This window comes from Delphinus delphis, chromosome 9, assembly GCF_949987515.2.
Source record: "Delphinus delphis chromosome 9, mDelDel1.2, whole genome shotgun sequence".
Lineage (NCBI taxonomy): Eukaryota > Metazoa > Chordata > Mammalia > Artiodactyla > Delphinidae > Delphinus > Delphinus delphis.
Window position 1 is genome coordinate 83431565 of NC_082691.1, and position 20590 is coordinate 83452154.

Below are 20590 nucleotides of genomic sequence, written 5' to 3' on the forward strand. Positions count from 1 at the left end.
ATGAGGTGCTCTCCAACCCCCAGGAAAGGCCAGGAGTTCAGCAGTGTTCTCCATGAACCATCTGTTTATTGGGCAGGTCCATGTATTTTGGTTGTTAGAAGAGGAGAAGGCTGTGGGCAATCTGTGCCCACGTGGGACCTGCAGAAAGCTGAGCAGGCCTCACCTAGAAGAAAGGCGACTTACCTCAGGGTGGCAGTGAGCTCTTGCCTTGCCTCGCTGCGGGTTTGTTCCCAAGCCCCCTCCTTGGAGTTTATGGTAGCAAAATGGGGAAAGCCTGCTGATGGCAGAGGAGGCTGTAGAAACAGGACACAAGCAGGATGTACACAGGGCTTTGGGAGATGGAAGAGTTAGAGCTACCATTAGTGTGCAGATCCCAAGGGACCAGGGGCTAAACCTGGTCCGTGGTCATTATCAGACACCCTGAACAGTAAATCACTGGACTGAAATTAAATGGAGCAATTGTGACCCATTTGCAATTTCTAAAGCTGAAGCCCTTGATTCAGATTCAGGAGGAATCATGGGAGTCAAGGAACTTGGAAATGTTTTCTTTCAGCCAACAGTTCAGATTAGAATGAGTGTATGATTTTTTTCTTAATTCTGTACTTTGACTTATTCCCCTCATCATGGAGTGGAAACTGGGTGGTAAGGGAAGTGTTTTGTCGTATCTGAACAGAAGGTGTTTCAAATCAGTTGAGTGAGAGACAAGTCCCCTGGGTTGGAAAAAGGGGCAAGTGGGGAGTGATAAGGGTCCCAGTATGTAAGAAATGACTGTTCCACTTTGCACTCAGCAACACCCGCCCAGTTTGATTTGTGAATTGGTTTTAGAAAGTTAGGACCTGAGAGTAATGCCTCTACTCCTGCTCATTAGTGGAGCCCGAGTGGGAAGAAGGTTGCAGTGTGGTTCCTAGTGTGAGGGTCCGACGTGTTGACCCTGGCCTGGGCAGTTTAACACTTTCTCTGGAATATGGAAACCCTGGAAAGTCTAGTTCATGGAGCAGTCACACTCCTGAACCTCTTCCTCAATGTCTAAACACAGCAGTGTTCCCCATGTGAGTCTGCAGGCTGGCAGTATGCGCAAAGGTCTTGACTAATGGTGTCATCGCTGAGTGATGTACTCATCACCTTTGATTCTGCGGTCCTTCATTGTTACATGAGTGATCATCATGTCCCTGAAGCTACCACTCAAGGGATTAGGAGGCAAAAGGTGGGAGATTGGAGCAAACCAGCCAGTGGTCAGATGTGTGTCCCAGGGTCCGCTGGTAAACCCAGTGTTATTACAACCTGAGACTGATTGAAAATGAGGCTTGATGTCAGTTATGTACCTTTGCTAATTTCTCCCCCCCTTTTTTTCCTTCAGCCGTGCGGTATAGCTTGCCATGTCTTAGTTCCCTGCCCGGGGATCGAACCTGGGCCGGTGGTGAAAGCGCCAAGCTCTAAGCACTGGACTGCCAGGGAATTCCTTTCTTCCCCATTATTAAAAAGACTTTTCTGTACAGTATTGCTTCATTCAGGGCAACTTATCTTTTTACTTGGGAGGAACTTATTTCCATTAGAATTGGAACACTAGCTACATATTTTTGCATTTAAAATGTTTCATGTGATTAAACACAGAAAGAAACGTTATTACTTCTGTTTTTTAGGAATGTGCTCTTCCAACTGATTCTTCTTTTGTGCCTAGAACGATGCTTTTCCTTTGGAAACAAGTTCTGGAGCTCTCTTTGATAACCAGGCACACTGTTAGCGGTAACTAGCAGCCCGCTTGTGGTAACTGGGCTTATAGGAGAAGAGCAGGAGTGTACCCTCCCCACCTCCCAATGCTCTGGCCGAGACTGGCTGCTCCGCAGCGTGCCCTGTGTAGTGACATGTGACCATCGGACCAACGTCTCTTCCTGCCGCCTTTTCCCACCCTCCTTACCCCTTCCCAGTGTGATTTGTATTGTCATCGGGCTTCTTTTCTTTTTTCTTCTTTCTTTACAGGGCTATTAAGAATGGTAAAGGATTGCATAGCAAGAAGGAAGTGCCTATCCACCGTGTCGCAGACATATCTGGGGTGAGTTGTGTCCGTGAATGGAGCTGTGTGGCTCCGAGGCACCAGGAGCTTGGCTGCTTATTCACCGAAGGACCTCAGTTGATGTGTTTTCTGTAGCTCATTCGTTTTCAGGCACTGAATGTGAATTTTTCCATGGCTTCTCCTAATGCATCTATAGAGATCCTGTTTTATACTCCAGGAAAACAGAATTTAAACAAGGGCGTAAAACCGCCTATCTCTTCATCTGAATTTTTACTGAGTTGCTTTTCCCTTTTCTTGTTATCATGAGTTAGGAGATATTTCTTTTGAGTTGTATTAAAATAAAATTACCTTTTAAAAAAAAATCCCTGTTCTGTGACTGGAAAGTCTTAGTGGAGAAAGGTCAAATACAGGTTCTAGGACAGGTTTAGGAATTAATCCTAATTAATCCTAATCAACTAGGGAGAAGTATGTGAGCATCCTTTGAGCTAACAGATATATTAGATGATGTGGGAGAAGAGATGATGCAGATACTTTTGAGCTCCCTAAAGGCTGTGTCCAAACGACTGTTTCATGATCAGGATGCTACCCTTGCATATTTAGGAACTTTCATTGGCTGAATTAGACTCCTTTGTTAGTTGAGGGGGTTTATTCATTTACTCAGCAAGTGCCTACTGTGCCTGGAACTGCTCTAGGCAGAAAATGTAACAATGAACAGAACTGATAAAGTCCCTACATGCAAGCGGGAAAGGGAGGCAATAGCAATGCCAGGCAGCAGCGACTGCTCTGAGGAATGGAACAGACCAAGGCAGTAGTGAGGGTTCAGGGGTTGATTTTGATCAGGTGGCCGGGGGAAGGCCTTCTGGCTGTCAGTTTCACCCTCTGTTCCTGGGACACACACCATCCAGTTCAACTCCCATAGCCACTAATGGGTAAGGAGGGGCTCCAGGGCATGTGTAGGGAGGAGCACGCAGCCCAAGGGACATGACAGAGGAAGGGTAGTCAGTCTTAGCTTGGACACTTGGGAAGCTTGCCTTGGGCACAAGAAGAAAATACTACCGTAAACAGAAGCTCAGCCAGACCCACAGCAGTGATGAATTCCAGTGTATCTTGTGTTGTGTTCCCAAGCCTGGCTCAGGCTTTGCCTGTAGTTCCTTGTGGTGGCTTCTAACCTGTCTCGGCAGCTCTCCTCTGCCTGGGTGTGGTCGTCCGCTGTTGGCTTTAATCACTGGGATTCTGTTGAGCTTTTCCCTCTCTGTAGCAGTCACTGCAGACTACAGATTGCACAGTGTGGCAATTAATTAATTAGACTTCCGTCAAGACGTCGTGCCACTGTTTAACGAGCAGGGTACATCACTGTGCGTTCCTCGTAGCTCAAGTCCAGAGAAGCCCAGAAAACCTGATACTAATGGCCTTTGAGCCACAGGTGACTGTGTTGTATCTCCTGAGGCTCATGGTTCACAGGTGACTTTCCCAGCAAGCTGGTATCAGGCCAGTTTTCTCTGTGGTTTACCGTGCTGTGTTATTGTTCATGTGTATATTAATTTCTATATGTATCTGCTGTGGCATTCTCAACAATATTTCCTTTAATATCATTCTTTTGGTGAAGTCAAAGGGTAATTTTTTTGGTTATTCAACTGCAGGGGGACAGCGCTGTAAAATACCTATTTTGGAAAACATAGTGGTGACTCCTGCACTAATGGCAGATACGCCCACCCAAAAGCTCATGTCTGGCCCATACTCCAGGGCCGTCTAGAAGCTGAATTCAGACTTGGGGATGGTGCTGTGTTTTGGCCTGTGGAGTTCCTATTCTTGCTTAGATTTCCTATTGGCATCGAGGTGAGGCCCTCAGCAGGTTTTTGAGGTAGAGTTACAGTTGCTTTGGGGCTGTCCTCTTGGTACCCCCAGCATAGTGTCCTCTTGAGCGCTATCTTTGGATCACATGCTGCCTTCTACCTTGATGAGTTTTCTTTATGTTTGCGTGTTTGTTTTTGGTAGCAATGAATCTTAGGAAACCTGTCTTCATAATCCCCCACTGAACTGTAGTTCGGTTTCATACATATCCTCCTTTCTGCCTAGATATTGGCGAATTGGTTTGCTCTTACATTATTCAAAAATAAATGCAGCGGGCTTCCCTGGTGGCGCAGTGGTTGAGAGTCCGCCTGACAATGCAGGGGACACGGGTTCGTGCCCCGGTCCGGGAAGATCCCACATGCCGCGGAGCGGCTGGGCCCGTGAGCCATGGCCGCTGAGCCTGCGCGTCCGGAGCCTGTGCTCCGCAACGGGAGAGGCCACAACAGTGAGAGGCCTGAGTACCGCAAATAAATAAATAGATAGATAGATAGCTAAATGCAGCTCAGGCTTCCCCACTTACCATATAAATAAAAGAAGAAAGCTAGATCACGTGGGAGAGTGGAAGTGAAAAAGCTATTCCATTTAACAGATGTCAGAGTGACCTTGTCCACCTTCATAATACATTATTCAGCTTAGATTGCAGCGTTTTTTGGTGCCCTGTATAATAGACAAGTTTTGTCTCCCCCTTCTAACCTTCCTTTCTTTCCATCACAATGTCGTGTTCAGTATGTGTGTTTTGGGTGCCCTTGTGCCATTTAAGTGAGATGTATGGGTCTTCAGCTTCCTGAAGCATTCTGGTTATCTTACTGAGGGACAGGTAGGCATGTGGGGTCAGATGGGCAAATAGTTTACATCTGGTTGAAGAAACAAACATTGGAATAAAGGCCATGTAATACAGCATATACAGTGGTTTCATTAAAGTTTCTCAATTTTTTTTTAATCCTTGTGTCTCTCCCTCCCACCGTTGGCCCCTCTGTTAGTTGCAGGTCGTGGTAAATGGCAGTTTTTGTTGAGCTGACACTGTATGCAATATGCTGCCACCGTAATTGACTATGAACTGATATTTGTGCATGACCTCTCACCCCAACCGAGGTCACATCCTTGGAGGAGGAGAAGACACATATGCTCTTCACGTTTTGTTCTCTGAACACTCAAGAAATATGCTCTGGGGAAGAGGTTATATCATGATTGTGAGACAAATAACCCATACATTTGTTCTGGTCTTAATGGCCTCCCACTCTTAGAGTCAGGTTTCTACCCCTTGTTCCCATCTCTTCTGTTGTATTTTGTAAAAATGATTTCAGCAGGTAAGGCTCAGAGTGCATGAAAATGCCTCCTGTAGCGAGTTAGCAAGTGCAAGCCCTGCTTGCTATTGTGGGAAGTTAAGTAACCCAGGTGTAGACTGACTGCTTCGGCAGGTGAGATGCGGGCCTCCTCGTGTGGTGCTGAAACAAGCAGGCCTTTTCATGTGCGTTCATCAGCTTTTCCCAGGACTGACCGCTCAGGTGTTGGCTACTAAACACGCTTTCTAACTTTGTGTTCTCCTGTCCCCAGTTGAGCCTCTTGCATCCCTTCCCATATCAAGAACGCATTACAGTTTTTTGACTTTTCAAAAATGTTACGATGGCTCCCCAATGTTTAGGTTGTGTTGTGTTTTGATTTTGTTAATATAGATGATTTTTGACATTAACGTCAGCTGAGTGTTGTGTTTTCTGTAAGCTTCGTGGTATCTGTGTGTAATGCCAATTGGATGAACCTACCTTTTGACTGCGGCTTGGATAAACTTGGCTCTTCTGCATCTCTACTCCTGTTTTTCAGGGTATCCACTAAAGGAAAAAAAAAGAAAAATCTGGTAATTTGGGTCCTGAAGCAGTTACTGGTTTCCTTTATTTCTGACTTTTGAAGGTGAAGGAAATAGCCTATTACAAGCACCTGTCATTGCTGTCCTTATTACCCCTGTCCGGTTACCCTTCAGGCCGGGATGTTCCTGTGAATGTGAAACCGCTAAGAATTTGATCAACTTGGTACTAGATCTGATTCCATTTGGAGGGTGGTTCTGTGGTGACTGCTTCCCTTCATACAACCATGTTTTCATTTTTAGTGGGTTTTGTTTTTCCCTGTTCCTTTCTCCACTCCCTCCCTCACCAGCATACAAAAAGTCGGAATGCGCGTCAGTGGAATATAAGGCTGTTGCTTATCTTCGGTTTATTATTGTTTTTGCCGTAGCCTCCTCTGTAATAAATACAGTCTCCTGCAGATATAACGTGTGAAACAGGCAATAAAATGTGGCTGGTGCGTGGCTTGCTGTTGTTCTGGTAAATCAGACAAATCAATTACGGTTCTGAGGTAGGAGAGGGCTCCCACTCCTCAGGTTGTAGCCGCGTTGCACCGATTTCTTCCTCTGCCTCCCTCCGCTGGTGTTTGGTGAGTCATAGTGTCTATTTGACTTTTCCTCTATTTCCTGTCATGTGTTCTTTCCTCTCAGGTGCGCGTGGGGTTATGACGTGTGTTGACGACACCATGAGAGGCTGGAGCCTAGCCTGGCATCCTATCCACTTCAGCCACATTTCTAACAGCCCCAGAACGGGTCCGATTACCAGGATGGGGCTGTCCATCTCCTGAACATCTTCTGCCTTTCCATGATGCGGAATCCTGATGACTTGGAAGCGGATTTTGCTGCTGTTTATTCTGCTCTTCTCTCCTTCCTTGCCTTCTGGTCGGGCTCACTTGAAGATTGTCTTCTTTGCTCACGTTCCATACTGACTGCTTGGTAACCTCCTCTATCCATCAGTGGTTTTTGTTGGAGATACATACTATTACTAATACGAATGTGCTTAAGCGTGGCCTAGAATGGTCCAAAGACTAGCTCTGGGGGTGGGGATTAGGGGGAGTCAGATTTTCAGGTCCCTGCTTTCTCCATTAAATCATGAAGACCTGCGGAGTTGCCCAGTCAGAGTCTCACATGCAAATATAAAGGATGGAAGTGTTCCTTTAAAATAAATAAGCAGGATTTTAAGCATGTCCTCCTGACCTCTTCCTTCAGGTTCTGGTTTTTCAGTATCTTTTTGAACTTGAATAGCAGTGTCCTCTTTTCCTCGGGGTGTTGGAGGCAACCCTTTCCATGAGTCTTGGGGGCCATTATAGAAGTTATCTTTTCTTACCTCCCAATGGAGTTGGGCCTCAGTGTAAGAGTTTTAAAATATTTTCGGCTGAAGAGATATAAAAAGTGGTCTGTCCAGTAAGTCCGAGGAAGGTGTAAAGCAGTACAGTCACCCAGGGGCTTTATAACTTAGGCCTGTGTTAAACTGCAGTTCCCTTGTGTGTCTTCTGGCCTTCTTGTTTAGAATGCCTCCTGCTTACGTGACCCTAAGGTTCCTCTCAGCTTCTAATCACCGGTGATTTGATGGTACCGACGCTCCTTTCCTGTTTGTTTTAATAGCTCTTCCCTCTTTTACTCTCCCTTAGCCTCTGAGTAACCTCCTAACCCTCTAATGTCCCTTTTGTGCTGACTACACAAGGTCAAGGCCTAGGGTTCTGCCTGGGAGTTTGGTTGCTTAGCACTAGAGCTCCCTTCACACTATACATTTGCTCCCCTGGGGAAATCCCAGAAGAACCTTGTCCTGCAAGAGCCAGCGCACCGGCTGCTGACCTTGCTGCTGGAAGCCTTATGTGCTCCATAAGGTTGATGTCTGCTCACGGGGAAGCCAGGCTCAGTGCTAGTGCTGGGCTCTCAGGTGCTTTCTTGCATCTCTCCTGCATTTGGCAACTCTAGTTTTTGCCAGTTTAGGGGAAGCTGCTGCTCTCTTTGTTCCTCTCCCCACACCCGAAGGTTCTTGAACTCCAGCCACTCCAGTCGGACTGCAATGTGCAGCTCGGTGACCAGGACTCTCACAGCACAGAAACATGCACGGCAGCCCCGTGGCGAAGGCAGCTGCGAGGGCAGAGTGGCAGCTACCCTGGGAGTCTCTCTCCCATGCTGCTGAGGCTCTTTCCTTTCTCCATCCCCTCCCCCTCTCCTCTCCTGTCCTCCCATCCCTCCCCACAGCTCCCTTTTCCCTTCTCCCTCTGCAAAAGAGTTGGAGTTTGTTAAGGAGACCTTGATTTGGGGGGAGTTTGCTTCAGCTGGTCGCCCTCCCTAATGGCTGAGTGCGTTGCTTTATGGCCTTTTGTCCATAGTTCTTTGAGCCCTAGGAGTCCTGTGTGGCCAGTTCTTGTTTTGTAAAGCTCTCCTATTCACACTCCCCAGAACTGCAGGGGTATCCCTCTCTCCTTCTAAAGAAATCCGAAAGCATTTATGCTTTCCATGGGAATAAGAGAGAAGTCTATCTTTCTTAGTCTGAACATGTTTCTGAATGAAATTGCACAGAAATTCTGGAATTTTAAAAAGATTGTATTTCAGCCTCTACCACAGTTAGTGGTTGTGTTTAAGTACCTCCTTTTACAAATTTAATCCAGTTTTTAACTGAGTTCTTCTGTTGTGGATTTTTTTTTGCACCGTAGGGCATGAAATCTAGGACATAATCTCTCACCTCTTTTATTTAGTTTGGGACATCAGGAGAAATTGTTAGTGGACTTTGAAACTGGCAAGATGATTATTGGGTATCCTTTCAGTGGAACGCTGGGTGCTGCCTAGTAAACCCTTTGGGGTTATCTGATTCTGTAGCCCCTTTGCTTTTTTTTACATCTTTATTGGAGTATAATTGCTTTACAATGGTGTGTTAGTTTCTGCTTTATAACAAAGTGAATCAGTAGTTATACATATACGTATGTTCCCATATGTCTTCCCTCTTGCGTCTCCCACCCTCCCACCCTCCCTATCCCACCCCTCTAGGTGGTCACACAGCACCGAGCTGATCTCCCTGTGCTATGCGGCTGCTTCCCACTAGCTATCTATTTTACGTTTTAACTGGCATGTTTTGCACCCCTGTGGAGAGGGAATTTAACTTGTGAAGACCTAATAAAGATGCAAATGATTCCTGTTTATACAAATGTGGCCCTGCATAGACAGATACAATTAATTTCTACTTTATAAAAGAAATATTTTCAAACTTTACATTTTCACTCTATAGTTTTGCTGTACAGTTTTGCGTCTTTAGCGAATTGACTTCAGCATTTCTAGCTGCCTGTATATATATCCATCCTCCAGGCTCTGCTTTGAATCACTTGTAATATCTTTCTGGTTCCCTCATGAATTAGTGAGTTTAAATAAAATTTTTGACACATCTTTATTTTATATTTGTATAGAAGTCATGATTTTACCTGTTTGAAAATTATCCTTTAAGCGGATAGGGGAAGAAATTGCAAAAACAAGAGAGAAATACAAAACTACTTGTAACATTGTTTTTATTGCCTCCTTTGTACCTGAAAATATGAAGAGTCATTTGGTTGTAGAAGTTCTTTTTAAAAATACAGTTCTAAAGTGAATATGTCTCTTTCATCTGCAGAATGCCCAATTCCATCCTGTACCTTACTGGGTCTGCCGTTTTTTCACCAACAAGCTTTTTTTTTTTTTTTAACATCTTTATTGGAGTATAATTGCTTTACAATATTTTGTTAGCTTCTGCTGTATAACGAAGTTAATCAGCTATATGTATACATATATCCCCTCCCTCTTGAGCCTCCCTCCCACCCTCCCTATCCCACTCCTCTAGGTGGTCACAGTCCGACAAGCATTTGTGTTGGAAAATTCAGGCGCCATAATAGGTTGAGGTAGAGGGACTGGACATTGAGCACAGGGCCCTATGTCTTGACGTTTGGTGGGTGTGTTCCAGCTCTGAATTTCAGCACCTCTGAAGAAATGTTTGATCAGGTGACTTGTCCAGAGGTTAGAGCACTATTAGAGACAGCATTTCTTAAAATTTGTTACTTCTTTCAGTAAAACATCTTATTTCCAAAATAATCTGTAGACTTGGTGTGTCACTGCTGTGAATTCTGTTTTCAGGAAGTTTTCTGCCACAAATTTGTCTAGTTCCCTTCTGATTCCTTGTTTAACTGACTTCATACAGGGGGACGCCTACAAAGGAGCTCTGAGAAACAGGGTCCTAGCTTTTATTTAAGTGTCCTGAGCTATAATTTTTGTGTCTTTCTTCCTTTGTTCAAAGAAAGGAGAAAAGAAATTGAGGGAGTCCAGGAGCATTTTTTCCAAAGAAAAAAATGTCATCTCTTTCCAGAGAGAGTTGCCTCTAGCACAGATTCTGCTCTCGCTGGTTCATGCTCTTCAATTCTCTTTTCTGTTCTCTGGGTGCATGTGGGGAGTGTTCTATGAGTCTATTTCATGGGTCCAAATTGGCTGTGAATGAGCCCATTGCAGACTTGGCTAAATGAATGCTTCAGGTATTTTGGAGGCAGTTGATAACATTCCCGATTCCCAGGTTCAGGTGTGAGATCAGGTTGTCTGATCTGTCCTGTGACTGCCGAGTGATGTGATGAAACTTGAAATATTTCTGCCCAGCCACGGCTTCACTCTCCACCATCATAACACTGCTTAGCCCTAGATTGAACTCATTTTGTCCTGTGGCTATTGCTTATGTAAACATCTCAAAGTAAGTCATTTTACCTACACAGGCATTCTGCTTACTCAAGTTGTAAGGCATTATTTAGCATGCTTCCAACATATTCCCTAAGGAATATGTTGTACAGAATTTTGTACGCTACTTGCAGTGTTGACGTCCAGATAAATATTCTCGAATCAGACCTCAGGGTGGCTTTGGAATTACCTAGTAATTTTGTGCCTCAGTTCCTCGTGAAAGGGTGTTCTCAGGAAGAAATGATAGAATTCGTAAGACAAGATTAGATTCGGAAGGGTTTGAATTTGGAGGAAGACCTGTGTTCTCTTGTAGGACATTATTGCAACACGCCTGGCTACTTCACCCACCGTAGAGAATATTTTCATATTCAGTCTAGTCCACCGTTTCCAGTTCTCAGTCCACTGACTCCGACTCCCTTATGGATGTGCTGTTTCTGAGTAGCTGTCTCAGCTCTCCTGACCATGCCCTCCTCCTCCTTCAGGCCCTTTCTCTTCTTCCTGGCAATTTTCCCTTTTGATCCTCACTGCCTTCTCATCATGCCTTACTTCAGCATTTACACAATCACTTATTACCATGAGTTTGTACTTGTTGATATATTGATTGGTAACCCGTCTCAGTTGACATATGTGCAGTGGTTTTCCTGAATAGTTGATAAACTCCTGAGAAAATGGGATCTTTTTTGTATCTCTTCACAGAGCCTGATTTAGATTTGATCTGCCGGGAGATGACCTAAACAGTATGAAATTGTGTTTGAACGAATGTGACCCTAGATCTTAGATGTACCGTTAACTGTGCTGGTTAGTAACTAGAAGTGGGTAGACTAGTAGAAGGATACAACAGGAGGGATGCCTGTTTTCTAGCATATGGCGGCAGTACGGAGTACATGATTAGTAGCATGAGCCCCAGTATCAGATCAGCCAAGTTCAAGTCCTGGCTCGATTGCTTATTAATTTGTCACCTTGAGGTTATTTAACATCTCTGTGCCATGGTTTTCTCATCTGTAACATGAAGGTAATAATGGCCCTTATTACCTCATTAGGTTGTGGTGTACTTGAATGAGTTAATACATCCAAAGTATTTAGAACAGTTGACATGGTTCATATGGTGGTGGTGGTGGTTATTAAATGGCTGAGTGTCCTGCCTAGCCTACAGAAAGTCCTCTAAAATGATCCATCATCCTCATCAGTAGTATTTGTATTGCAAACTTTTTATCCAAGTCCCCGAATCATACTCCTTCTCTCCTGAGTTCTTTTACTGCCCCATTATCTCTCCTTGACATTTAACGTATGCTATCTGGCTTGTGTTTTAGATGCATTTGTCATGTTGAGTCATGAATGAATGATCAAACAATTAGTATTTATCAAAAGCTTATTATATTCCAGGCACAGTGCTGGGTGTTGAGGATATAACATTAAACAGTACAGGTGTAGTCCTTCTAGGTCATACACAATTCGGTCTCTAGTTACAGTTGTGATAGAAGTATAGAGACCTGTGACAATGTATCTTCACAGCCTACCCCTTCTCCCATGTGCCCAGAGACCATCTTTTAAGTGATTTTAAAATGAGGCCTAAAGGAGGAGTTAGTTGGAGGTCTTGTTCAATTGATAGGCTAGATCCTTAGAACCTCACATTTAGAACCTCAGTACAATATCCATATGCAAATACATCATATCAAAGTTGTAAAGTCACTGGTTGGAGGCAGGGTTAAATCTGTAGTTTTCCTTAGGAAGAATTAGAATTCCCAAATATATGCCAAAAGACGACAATTCTAACAACTTTAAAGTTATTTTTCTTTAAGGGTAGTTTCTTTATTGTTTAGCCTATCATTGCACATTTTTCATGTATGTGTGGAATTCTGGGTACTTTTTATTAAATCTGTTTCTGAGCCCAACCATGGCACTCTTTACATCGTGCTGCTGGCTTTACTAGGAACACGTTTTTCTTATTCTTGCATCATGCTAATGTGTGATTTTTGTTTGTATTTCTACCTAATGTCGACACTCCTTTTTGGCTCTGAACCATAATTATCTAAGTTAAACTTTTATTCCTTAGGAAAAGAGCTACTTAGTTTGCTGTCTTCAGTGCCGTAAAGCTCTGTGCTTTAGATGATGCTTTTGAAGGAATCACGGAGCACGCGTCACATGCAATTTTAGGTCGGGATGTTTTCCAAATCAGTGTCCAGACTTCATTACAGTGTCCATAATATTTATTTGTCTCAAAATATGTGGAACAATTATGAAGAACTAATTCACTCAAGAGAATGTTGACTCTTGGCTCAAAAAAAAAAAAACTGGAGAGAGTTATCTGACCTGAATAATTTGCAAGTTTATCTGGGCAAAACTGAATCAGCCCTGAATATTAATGTATTTTCTTCTTTTAAAAACAAAAACTTGGGGACTTCCCTGGTGGCGCAGTGGATAAGACTCTGCGCTCCCAATGCAGGGGATCCAGGTTCAGTCCCTGGTCAGGGAACTAGATCCCACATGCATGCCGCAACTAAGGAGCCCACCTGCCACAGCCAAGGCCCGGCACAACCAAATAAATAAATAAAATAAAAACAAAAACGTACACAGTTCTTAGCACAAGTTTTCTGTCAAAATTTTTGTTTTTAAATGCATTGAATATCAATAAGCCAAAGGAAGAAAATCATCTCTACTAGTACTACCAGAAATTTTTCAATAAGAATACATCTGTTCACCAAAATGTGGGGTTGTTTTCTTTTTTCATTTTCTCTCCTCCCCCCTCTCTTTTTTAAGTGATGAAAGGTTTTTTCAGAACAGAGACTTTCTTTTATTCTTAACGGTACAGTCAGTGCCTAGAACAGTGACACATAATAGGTGCTTAATTCCTTCTTCCACATGAATATTCCTCTTTTACCTCACTTTTAATGTCTACCTATATTGTGTCTTATGTATTGTTGGATATTTAGTTTATTTGGAATATTTTTTCCTTTCTCTCTCTCTCTCTCTCTCACACACACACACACACACACACACACACACACACACACACACGAACATTGGTTCCTTAGCTAAATCATAGTCTGTAGTTATTTTCTTAGAACAATTTCATAAAGTAGAAACTTAGACCAAAGGATAGCATGACATGTTTTAGCATGATCATTATTTACCTATAAATCTTTATTGAGTAAAATGATTAGATTTTAGTTTTATGCATTTGTTATTCTTAAACACTGACCACCTTTTGTCTTAATTAATAATTTCTACCATACTGGATATCCTTTTTCTCTGTTTCAAAAAGTTGAACTTAACCTTGCAAATTTTATAATTATTTTCGTTAGCACTTTAAATATGTAAATATTAACTCCTTCAAAATGCTTTTTACTTAATTTATCGGACATAAATTGGCATGTCAGCAAGCAAAGCTGAATGTTCACAGTACTTTTAGGGGATGTTGAAATTATTTTAATCATGTAACCTTTATTTAACATTTATTTTCATTTTTTATATTATGTCATAGATTGCTTGGTTTTTTGTGTTTTTTTCCTCCTCCATCCTTTTCTGAAGTTGTGTGTTCTTGTCTCATTTGGGGCAGAGTTTAGCATGGCATCAATTTCCTTGCCTCTGAGTTCTTGATTTGCCCATGAAATGAAAACTTGTGCTTTGTCAGACTATCGTTTAAATTCTTTACTCTGCACGTATTATTTTAATTATATCTTTCAAGCCTTTTTGTGGTTCTGTAATAAATTCTCACCTCTTGCATATAGAGACCTTAGAAGTGATAAAAATCGATCTAAAATTTTTAAAGAAAAAATTGTACTTCAGACCTGTATGTTACTTTTTTTTTTTTTTTTTTTTTTTGCGGTACACGGGCCTCTCAACACTGTGGCCTCTCCCGTTGCGGAGCACAGGCTCCGGACGCGCAGGCTTAGCGGCCATGGCTCACGGGCCCAGCCGCTCTGCGGCATGTGGGATCTTCCTGGACCGGGGCACGAACCCGTGTCCCCTGCATCGGCAGACGGACTCTCAACCACTGCGCCACCAGGGAAGCCCCAAACCTGTATGTTACTTTTTAATCATAGCCTTGTAATTGATAATCCAGAGTTTCAGATGCTGGTTGAGTGCTTTGTTCCATATTCTTACTGTCACATACAGGTATAAGCTATGTTTTTAGACAGTTCTCACATCCTTCTTCTGGTAACGTATGAGATGTTTATTGTGGTATTCCTATAATAATTTATTATCCTTTTTTCTTAGAAAAGTAACAGCAGACTTGTTAAAAAGTTAAATGGCCTTTTTTTCACATCCCTATTGATTGTGTTTATCTTTACCAATTTAAAATAGTAATGCTATCTTTAACTATTTTCTTATCAATGTAATTGTCTGTGATATAAATTGGTTTTTCTACAATTCGGATAAATTACATGTTTTTTGAGAAATAATTAACCTGAAAATAATTGGAAGGTATGCCTTCCAGTGCGTTAAGCTCCCTTTTAAACTTTTTTTGGTTATAAATTGGTAATTTTAGACCACTGTCTCTTATGTCCATATTCTTGAGCAGTTATAATTAAGTTTCATAGTAAAATGTTTTCTTCATATAACTAAAGCAGCCAGCGGTATCAGAAATATAGTGTATTGCTATGCTCGTAGATAATGAAAAGAATTTATGTGTTGATTCAATGTTCTCATGAATAGGAAAGTCTTTCGCCCGAATAAAATCTACAAAATCTACAAAAGCAATCCTGTATTTACTTAACTGACCCAAGATAAGACATTTTCTCCATGAAAATATAGTGGGGGTTTTTTTTGTTTTTTTTTTTTGTTTTTTTTAAGGAAAAGGTTGTAAGGAGGAAGGTTTTTATGGTGGAAGGCATGGATTCAGGAAATACAACCTAGGAAAGGATGTAAAGGGAATTTCCAGGGTCGGCCCAGGGCATCTGCTGTGTAGCAGGCCCCACGGGTTACCATTTATGCAGAGGTCAATAGGCAGATGGGAGCGCTCCAGGGAGGGCTGTAATTTAAAAAGTCATGATTTTAGAAACGCTGAATATCAGTTTAACCAAGAATTGTAATAGTAATCTGTTGGAGAGCTAGAGTCTGTAGAAATGGGAATAGGGGCAGTTTGGGATGAAATAGTGGATGGGAAGAAGGTGGAGTTTATTTGTGAACACCACAAATCATGAGCCATAACTTTGAGACAGTTGAGTGGAATAGCAGACCTGAGGAGGGATGTGGCTTGGCCCTGCCTTGGTCATCCACGCTAAAGAAAGAGGATTGAAGAAAGGAAGAGAGCATACTGGTAAAAGTTGATACCTTATCCTAAGTAGATACAAATTTACATCTGCTCTCTTTATCTGAGACACAGATATACCACCGTCTGCACTTTCTATACTAAACTTATAAGTAGACTTTTTTTTTCTTGTCTTAGAGAATAAACGAAGGGCATCGTATTTCCTGTTGGTGATAAAATGCAGATTTTTCCCGCTCAGAGGCTGTAACTGCATTTCTAAAGGTTAAATTGAATAGTTCTCACAGCATAATTTCAGCTGGTTAAATTTGGGAAACTGAAAGTCATTTGATAAAAGAATAATCTCTGAGCCTGTACAGAATTTTCATTTGATTGGGAATTTGGTATTATTTTATTCACATTAATCCGGATCACAGAATGATTTTATTTCAAGGTAGAAAAGAAATGTCAATAGGCATATGTACTTAGTAGTACCCTTTTCATTATTTGATGAGAATATTTCCTCTGTATAGCCAACTGAGGGATGACATCATGCTTTCTCTTAGCCATTGCCTAAGAATTGATACTTTCTTATGGTGCTTTTGGGAAATGGCTAAGATTTTTTTTCTACGCTCTTCTAACCCCTTGCTTTCTCATCCAAACTATTTTCTGCTTAAAATTTTTTTTTCTGGTGGTATGCGGGCCTCTCACTGCTGTGGTCTCTCCCGTTGCGGAGCACAGGCTCCGGACGCGCAGGCTCAGTGGCCGTGGCTCATGGGCCCAGCCGCTCCGTGGCATGCAGGATCCTCCCAGACCGGGGCACGAACCCATGTCCCCTGCATTGGCAGGGGGACTCTCAACCACTGCACCACCAGGGAAGCCCTTCTTGTTTATTTTTAAATTTAGGTGTAACTTATGGAGTTTAGATAAACAGGTATACACAAAGCCATCACCAAAGTCAAGAAAAGAGGCTTTCATCATCCCCCAGAATGCTTCCGTCCCCTCTGGAGTCAACCCCCAACCCTTCCCCTGATCTATGGCAACCACTGATCTGCTTTCTGTCCATACAGTTTAACTTTTGTAAGACTGTCGTAGAAATGGAGTCGTGTATTTGAGATCCATCCACGTTGTTGCCTACTTCCTCTTTATTGGAGAGTAGCATTCTGTCATGTGAGTGGACTACAGTTTGTTTATCCAGAGCCCTGTTGAGGGAGATTTCAGTTATGTCCAGCTTGGAGTGATGACAGATGAAGTCCAGGCCATATTCTGGGGATCCTCTAATCTCTGTAACAGGATTTGACTTGCTCTTAGTTGGACGGCCACGATTGTTGGGATGCTGCTTTGCATGTTTTCATTCTAAACACATGAATGTGCTTCTCTTCTTAACATTTGCCAAGTCCTGCTTTCTTTTCTCAGTATTGTACCTCATGGAACAGAGATAGATGGTGGGCAAGACCAACCAAATAAAAATACTCATAGACACGTGTCTTTTGCAGGGCTCTAGAGGTCAGGCGCATCCTCAACGTTTCAAGTCTGATGGCGGAGGCATTTTCCCCTCCATGTTGGGGACACAAAGGACATGGTCAACAGCTTTCTTCTTACAGTGTGAGAGGCACACCACACTGGCGCTCTCTGCTTTTTTAGGCTGCCCTCCCTTAATAATTGGTAAAGAAGTAGAAGCAGGGAAGAAAACTGAAGGTCATGTTCCCTGAGTGTTCTCCCGATTAGAATGCAGCCTCCCAAGTTTAGGGCTTTCTTCCAGCCTAGGACTCCTGCAAATGTCCTCTTGCTTCATGCTCCCAGGAATGGAGCCCGGAGCCTGAAACCTGATTTCTCCTACTTTCTGACGTGTTGGAGCCTGAGTGAGGTGCTGTGCCAGCTAACTAAACACTGTGAGAAACTAAACCATAGATGACACTTGATGAAAGATTATTGATGGCCAGCTTCAGCACCTGTTTTTTCTCATGGTTTGTTTCTTTATAATTTTTTTTCCCAGAGTGGTTTTCTCTAGGGTTCTCTCTTGTGTTCACTTCATTCCTGTTAAACTTGCACCTCACTGATGTTTACACCCTCTACCAGTCCCGTTTACAGACACTTCACCACGAAACATTGATAACCAGCCAGGGAAGGGGAGCTTCAAATGTTTAAGTGCTTTGTGGTAATGTTGGAGCTGGGCCTATTCCCAAGTATCTCCTCTCAGGGCCCCATTTATGTCAAGAGATTATCTTGCTATGCAGCTCGTTCCTCAAAGAGAATCATAAACTCATTGTGTGAATTGGAATATCACATGGGGCCAGTAGAGCCCTGTGGTTGGGAAGGAGGAACAGTGTGCGGTGATGGATGACTTTTTTGCCTTTCTGGTCAGGGATGTAGTTGTGATTTGTCTTCCACATAGTTGCAGAGGTAATTCACCTGGTCTGGAGAGCCCTGACAAGATAGATACCTATGATGATGAATTACCACAATACAGCTTAAAATAACAGAGTGTGTTTGCTTCAGTATCCTTAGCCGTAAGTTCTGATTTCCATGTTCTCTTTTTCTCTCTGCATCTGTCCTCTTGTACACATAGGCTTTGCTGCTTCAATATTAAGATTGGTTGGACCCAAACAGCATTGTGCTCTGGAGTCCTTGAGCCTCAGGTCAGTCCTATAGATACAGGATTGTCAGCTCTTTTAGGGGAGAAACGCTCCTGGTTTGCTGGAGTGGGCAGTTCAGGCCGCAACTATACCTGCAGGAAGCTTCATCACGTTTGATGGGCCTCTTTCGAGTTCAGTTTCTCAAGTGCTTGTGGAGTTGAATACCCCCATGGTACCATTATAAGCTCTGCATGTATTTGGTTTTAGTTCTTTTTCCTATGATGTTAATCAAAGAGTGATTGTGATGATGGGAACTAATTAGTGAGCTTCATTATTAACAGTTCCCATTTGAGACTTGCACATGATAATCCTGAGTGGTTAATTGTTAACTAATAAGTTTACTGATTCCCATTTCCCTGTGCTGTTCTGTGTGCCATGAGGTTTGCCTCTCACCAGTCCTAACCACGTTAATGCCTACTGTATGGCTATTTTCAATGGAAAAATCATAGAATTCACTTTGCTAACATCTAGTGTAAACGGACAGCCGAAATCCCAGTTCCAGAATTCAGAGAACTTTGATTTATGTAAGTTCTGCTCTTCAAGGATGCAGGGGACCTAGCTGTGTAAGTAGTGTTCTTGTGGACCTCTGTCCTGTGCCTGCCATAGAAGGATTCTGCTTTCCTTGTTCTCTTTCCCACCCCACTCCCATTCACAACTTTCCCACTGTCCCAAACTTGGTAATTCATTGTATTCAGTTATTTCAAACGTGTGTTTGCTTACACAGGAGGGTACTTTGTAGAGGTAAGTTGCAGTCTCACTGCTGTAGGGATTTTTTTTTTATAGGCATTGACACATGCACCCACATTTACAAGAAATTTAGCCTGACCATCCAAAAGTGAGGGCAGAGTAGGAGTGTATGATTAAGGTGTCTTTATAACCTTTTCCACTCCCTAAGGATCATCCTGCTTTTCTTCAGCGTCCTTCAAAACCCTGCTCCTGTAAGTTTGAAGGATAGATATTCACATTCTTTGAAATGAAGTCACCCCAGGCATGTTTGTTACATCATTACTTTCTCAATTTCAAGGTGCATTGAGGAGGCAGAAACATTCCTTAAAGAGATGCCGTCCACAATAGCAGGTTAAATGTAGCTAATACAACCTTAAATTAGCTTTTCTAGGAGTACAGGAAAATACTCACGTTTGGTTTGTTTTGGAGCACAGGTAATGTGAAAAGTGCCAGTGCAACAAAGAACACTTATCTGCTCAGCACTGCAGTTACTTCTTGATTATTTACACCAGTGGAGGGGAATGTTAGTACAGAAAACAAAACTATAGCTAATTTATCTACATGGATTCTCAAAGCCTTGAGACTGTGTAACTCAGCTATGGCAACTATGGCAGATAGATGCCCAGACCTCATGTAAACCAGCCACAGCACAGAAAACCTGAGGATGAGGGACTTTGCAACTAGACTTCCAAGCAGAAACATTTGATATTTAATAGTCTTACCTTGAAGTGAGCATCCTAAGTCTCAATGTTGTTATCTCTTTAAATTTGAGGCCTTTAATCTTTATTTTTAAAAATATGTTTGGAGTTATAAGGAATTCTGTCACTTCACTAAGTCTTAGAAGGTCCTGCTTTGCATTATTGGAAGAAAAATTTAAATGTCGTGTTAATGACATGCTTTGAACTTGATCACTTGGCTGCCCTGAGATCCGCCTGGCATCCTCAACCCCTCAGTAGGGCCTAAACTGGACTCTTATACTGGTTCTCATAGTCATGCTTTCTCTTATTTACCTATAGCTGTAACCTTAGAAATGAGTATTGGAATCTAGCACGTTGCTATACTTTCACAGGCTCTTTGGAAGGCAAGTCATTTAGCCATAGCATTTAGTCCATTTTCTAATGATCAAAATTCCTTAAAAAAAAAAAAATCCATAGCTAAATTAGCAGACAATGACTTACAGCTACATCACCTGAGGGAACTTGTCAATCTGCCTTGCCAGTCTTTTCTTTTGAGCCACTGAAACAAATATTAAAGGTTTCAAGAATTTTTGGATTGAAAAGGAATTTGCCAAGCAAAGGAACAGCTTGAGATGACAAGGAAAGACAGACACCATTGCCTGCCTGTGACTGAGATTTGAAAGAGTTGATATCTTTTGGTGATTATTCAATTTAATTGGCTTTATAAGAATTTTTTATTTCTAAAACTCTACCACCTTGGACAAGATTTCCATCTTTTCCTTTAACAGGTGGTCCACGGGCATATCACCTGCTCCAGGCCTTTGGAGCATTTGCCTCAAGAGGATGGGGAGCTCCATGTCTTATCTTACAGTTTTGCCTCTGGAAAGAGACATGGCCAATTGTGGTGGGCTTTTAAAATTTGCTTTCATGCCTTCGATTGTCACAGTTGGCTTTCACTTCTAATCTTTGTCATAA

The 20590-nt window shown here is 42.4% G+C and overlaps 1 protein-coding gene across 1 annotated transcript in view; it reads left to right on the plus strand.

Moving 5' to 3' along the window:
• The window catches only part of SND1 (staphylococcal nuclease and tudor domain containing 1), a 417946-nt gene that overhangs the window by 246753 nt on the left and 150603 nt on the right, over positions 1-20590 (plus strand). The window contains exon 14 of the mRNA XM_060020832.1: positions 1978-2050. Coding sequence (XP_059876815.1) covers positions 1978-2050 — 73 coding nt within the window. The remainder of the gene's footprint in view (positions 1-1977; positions 2051-20590) is intronic.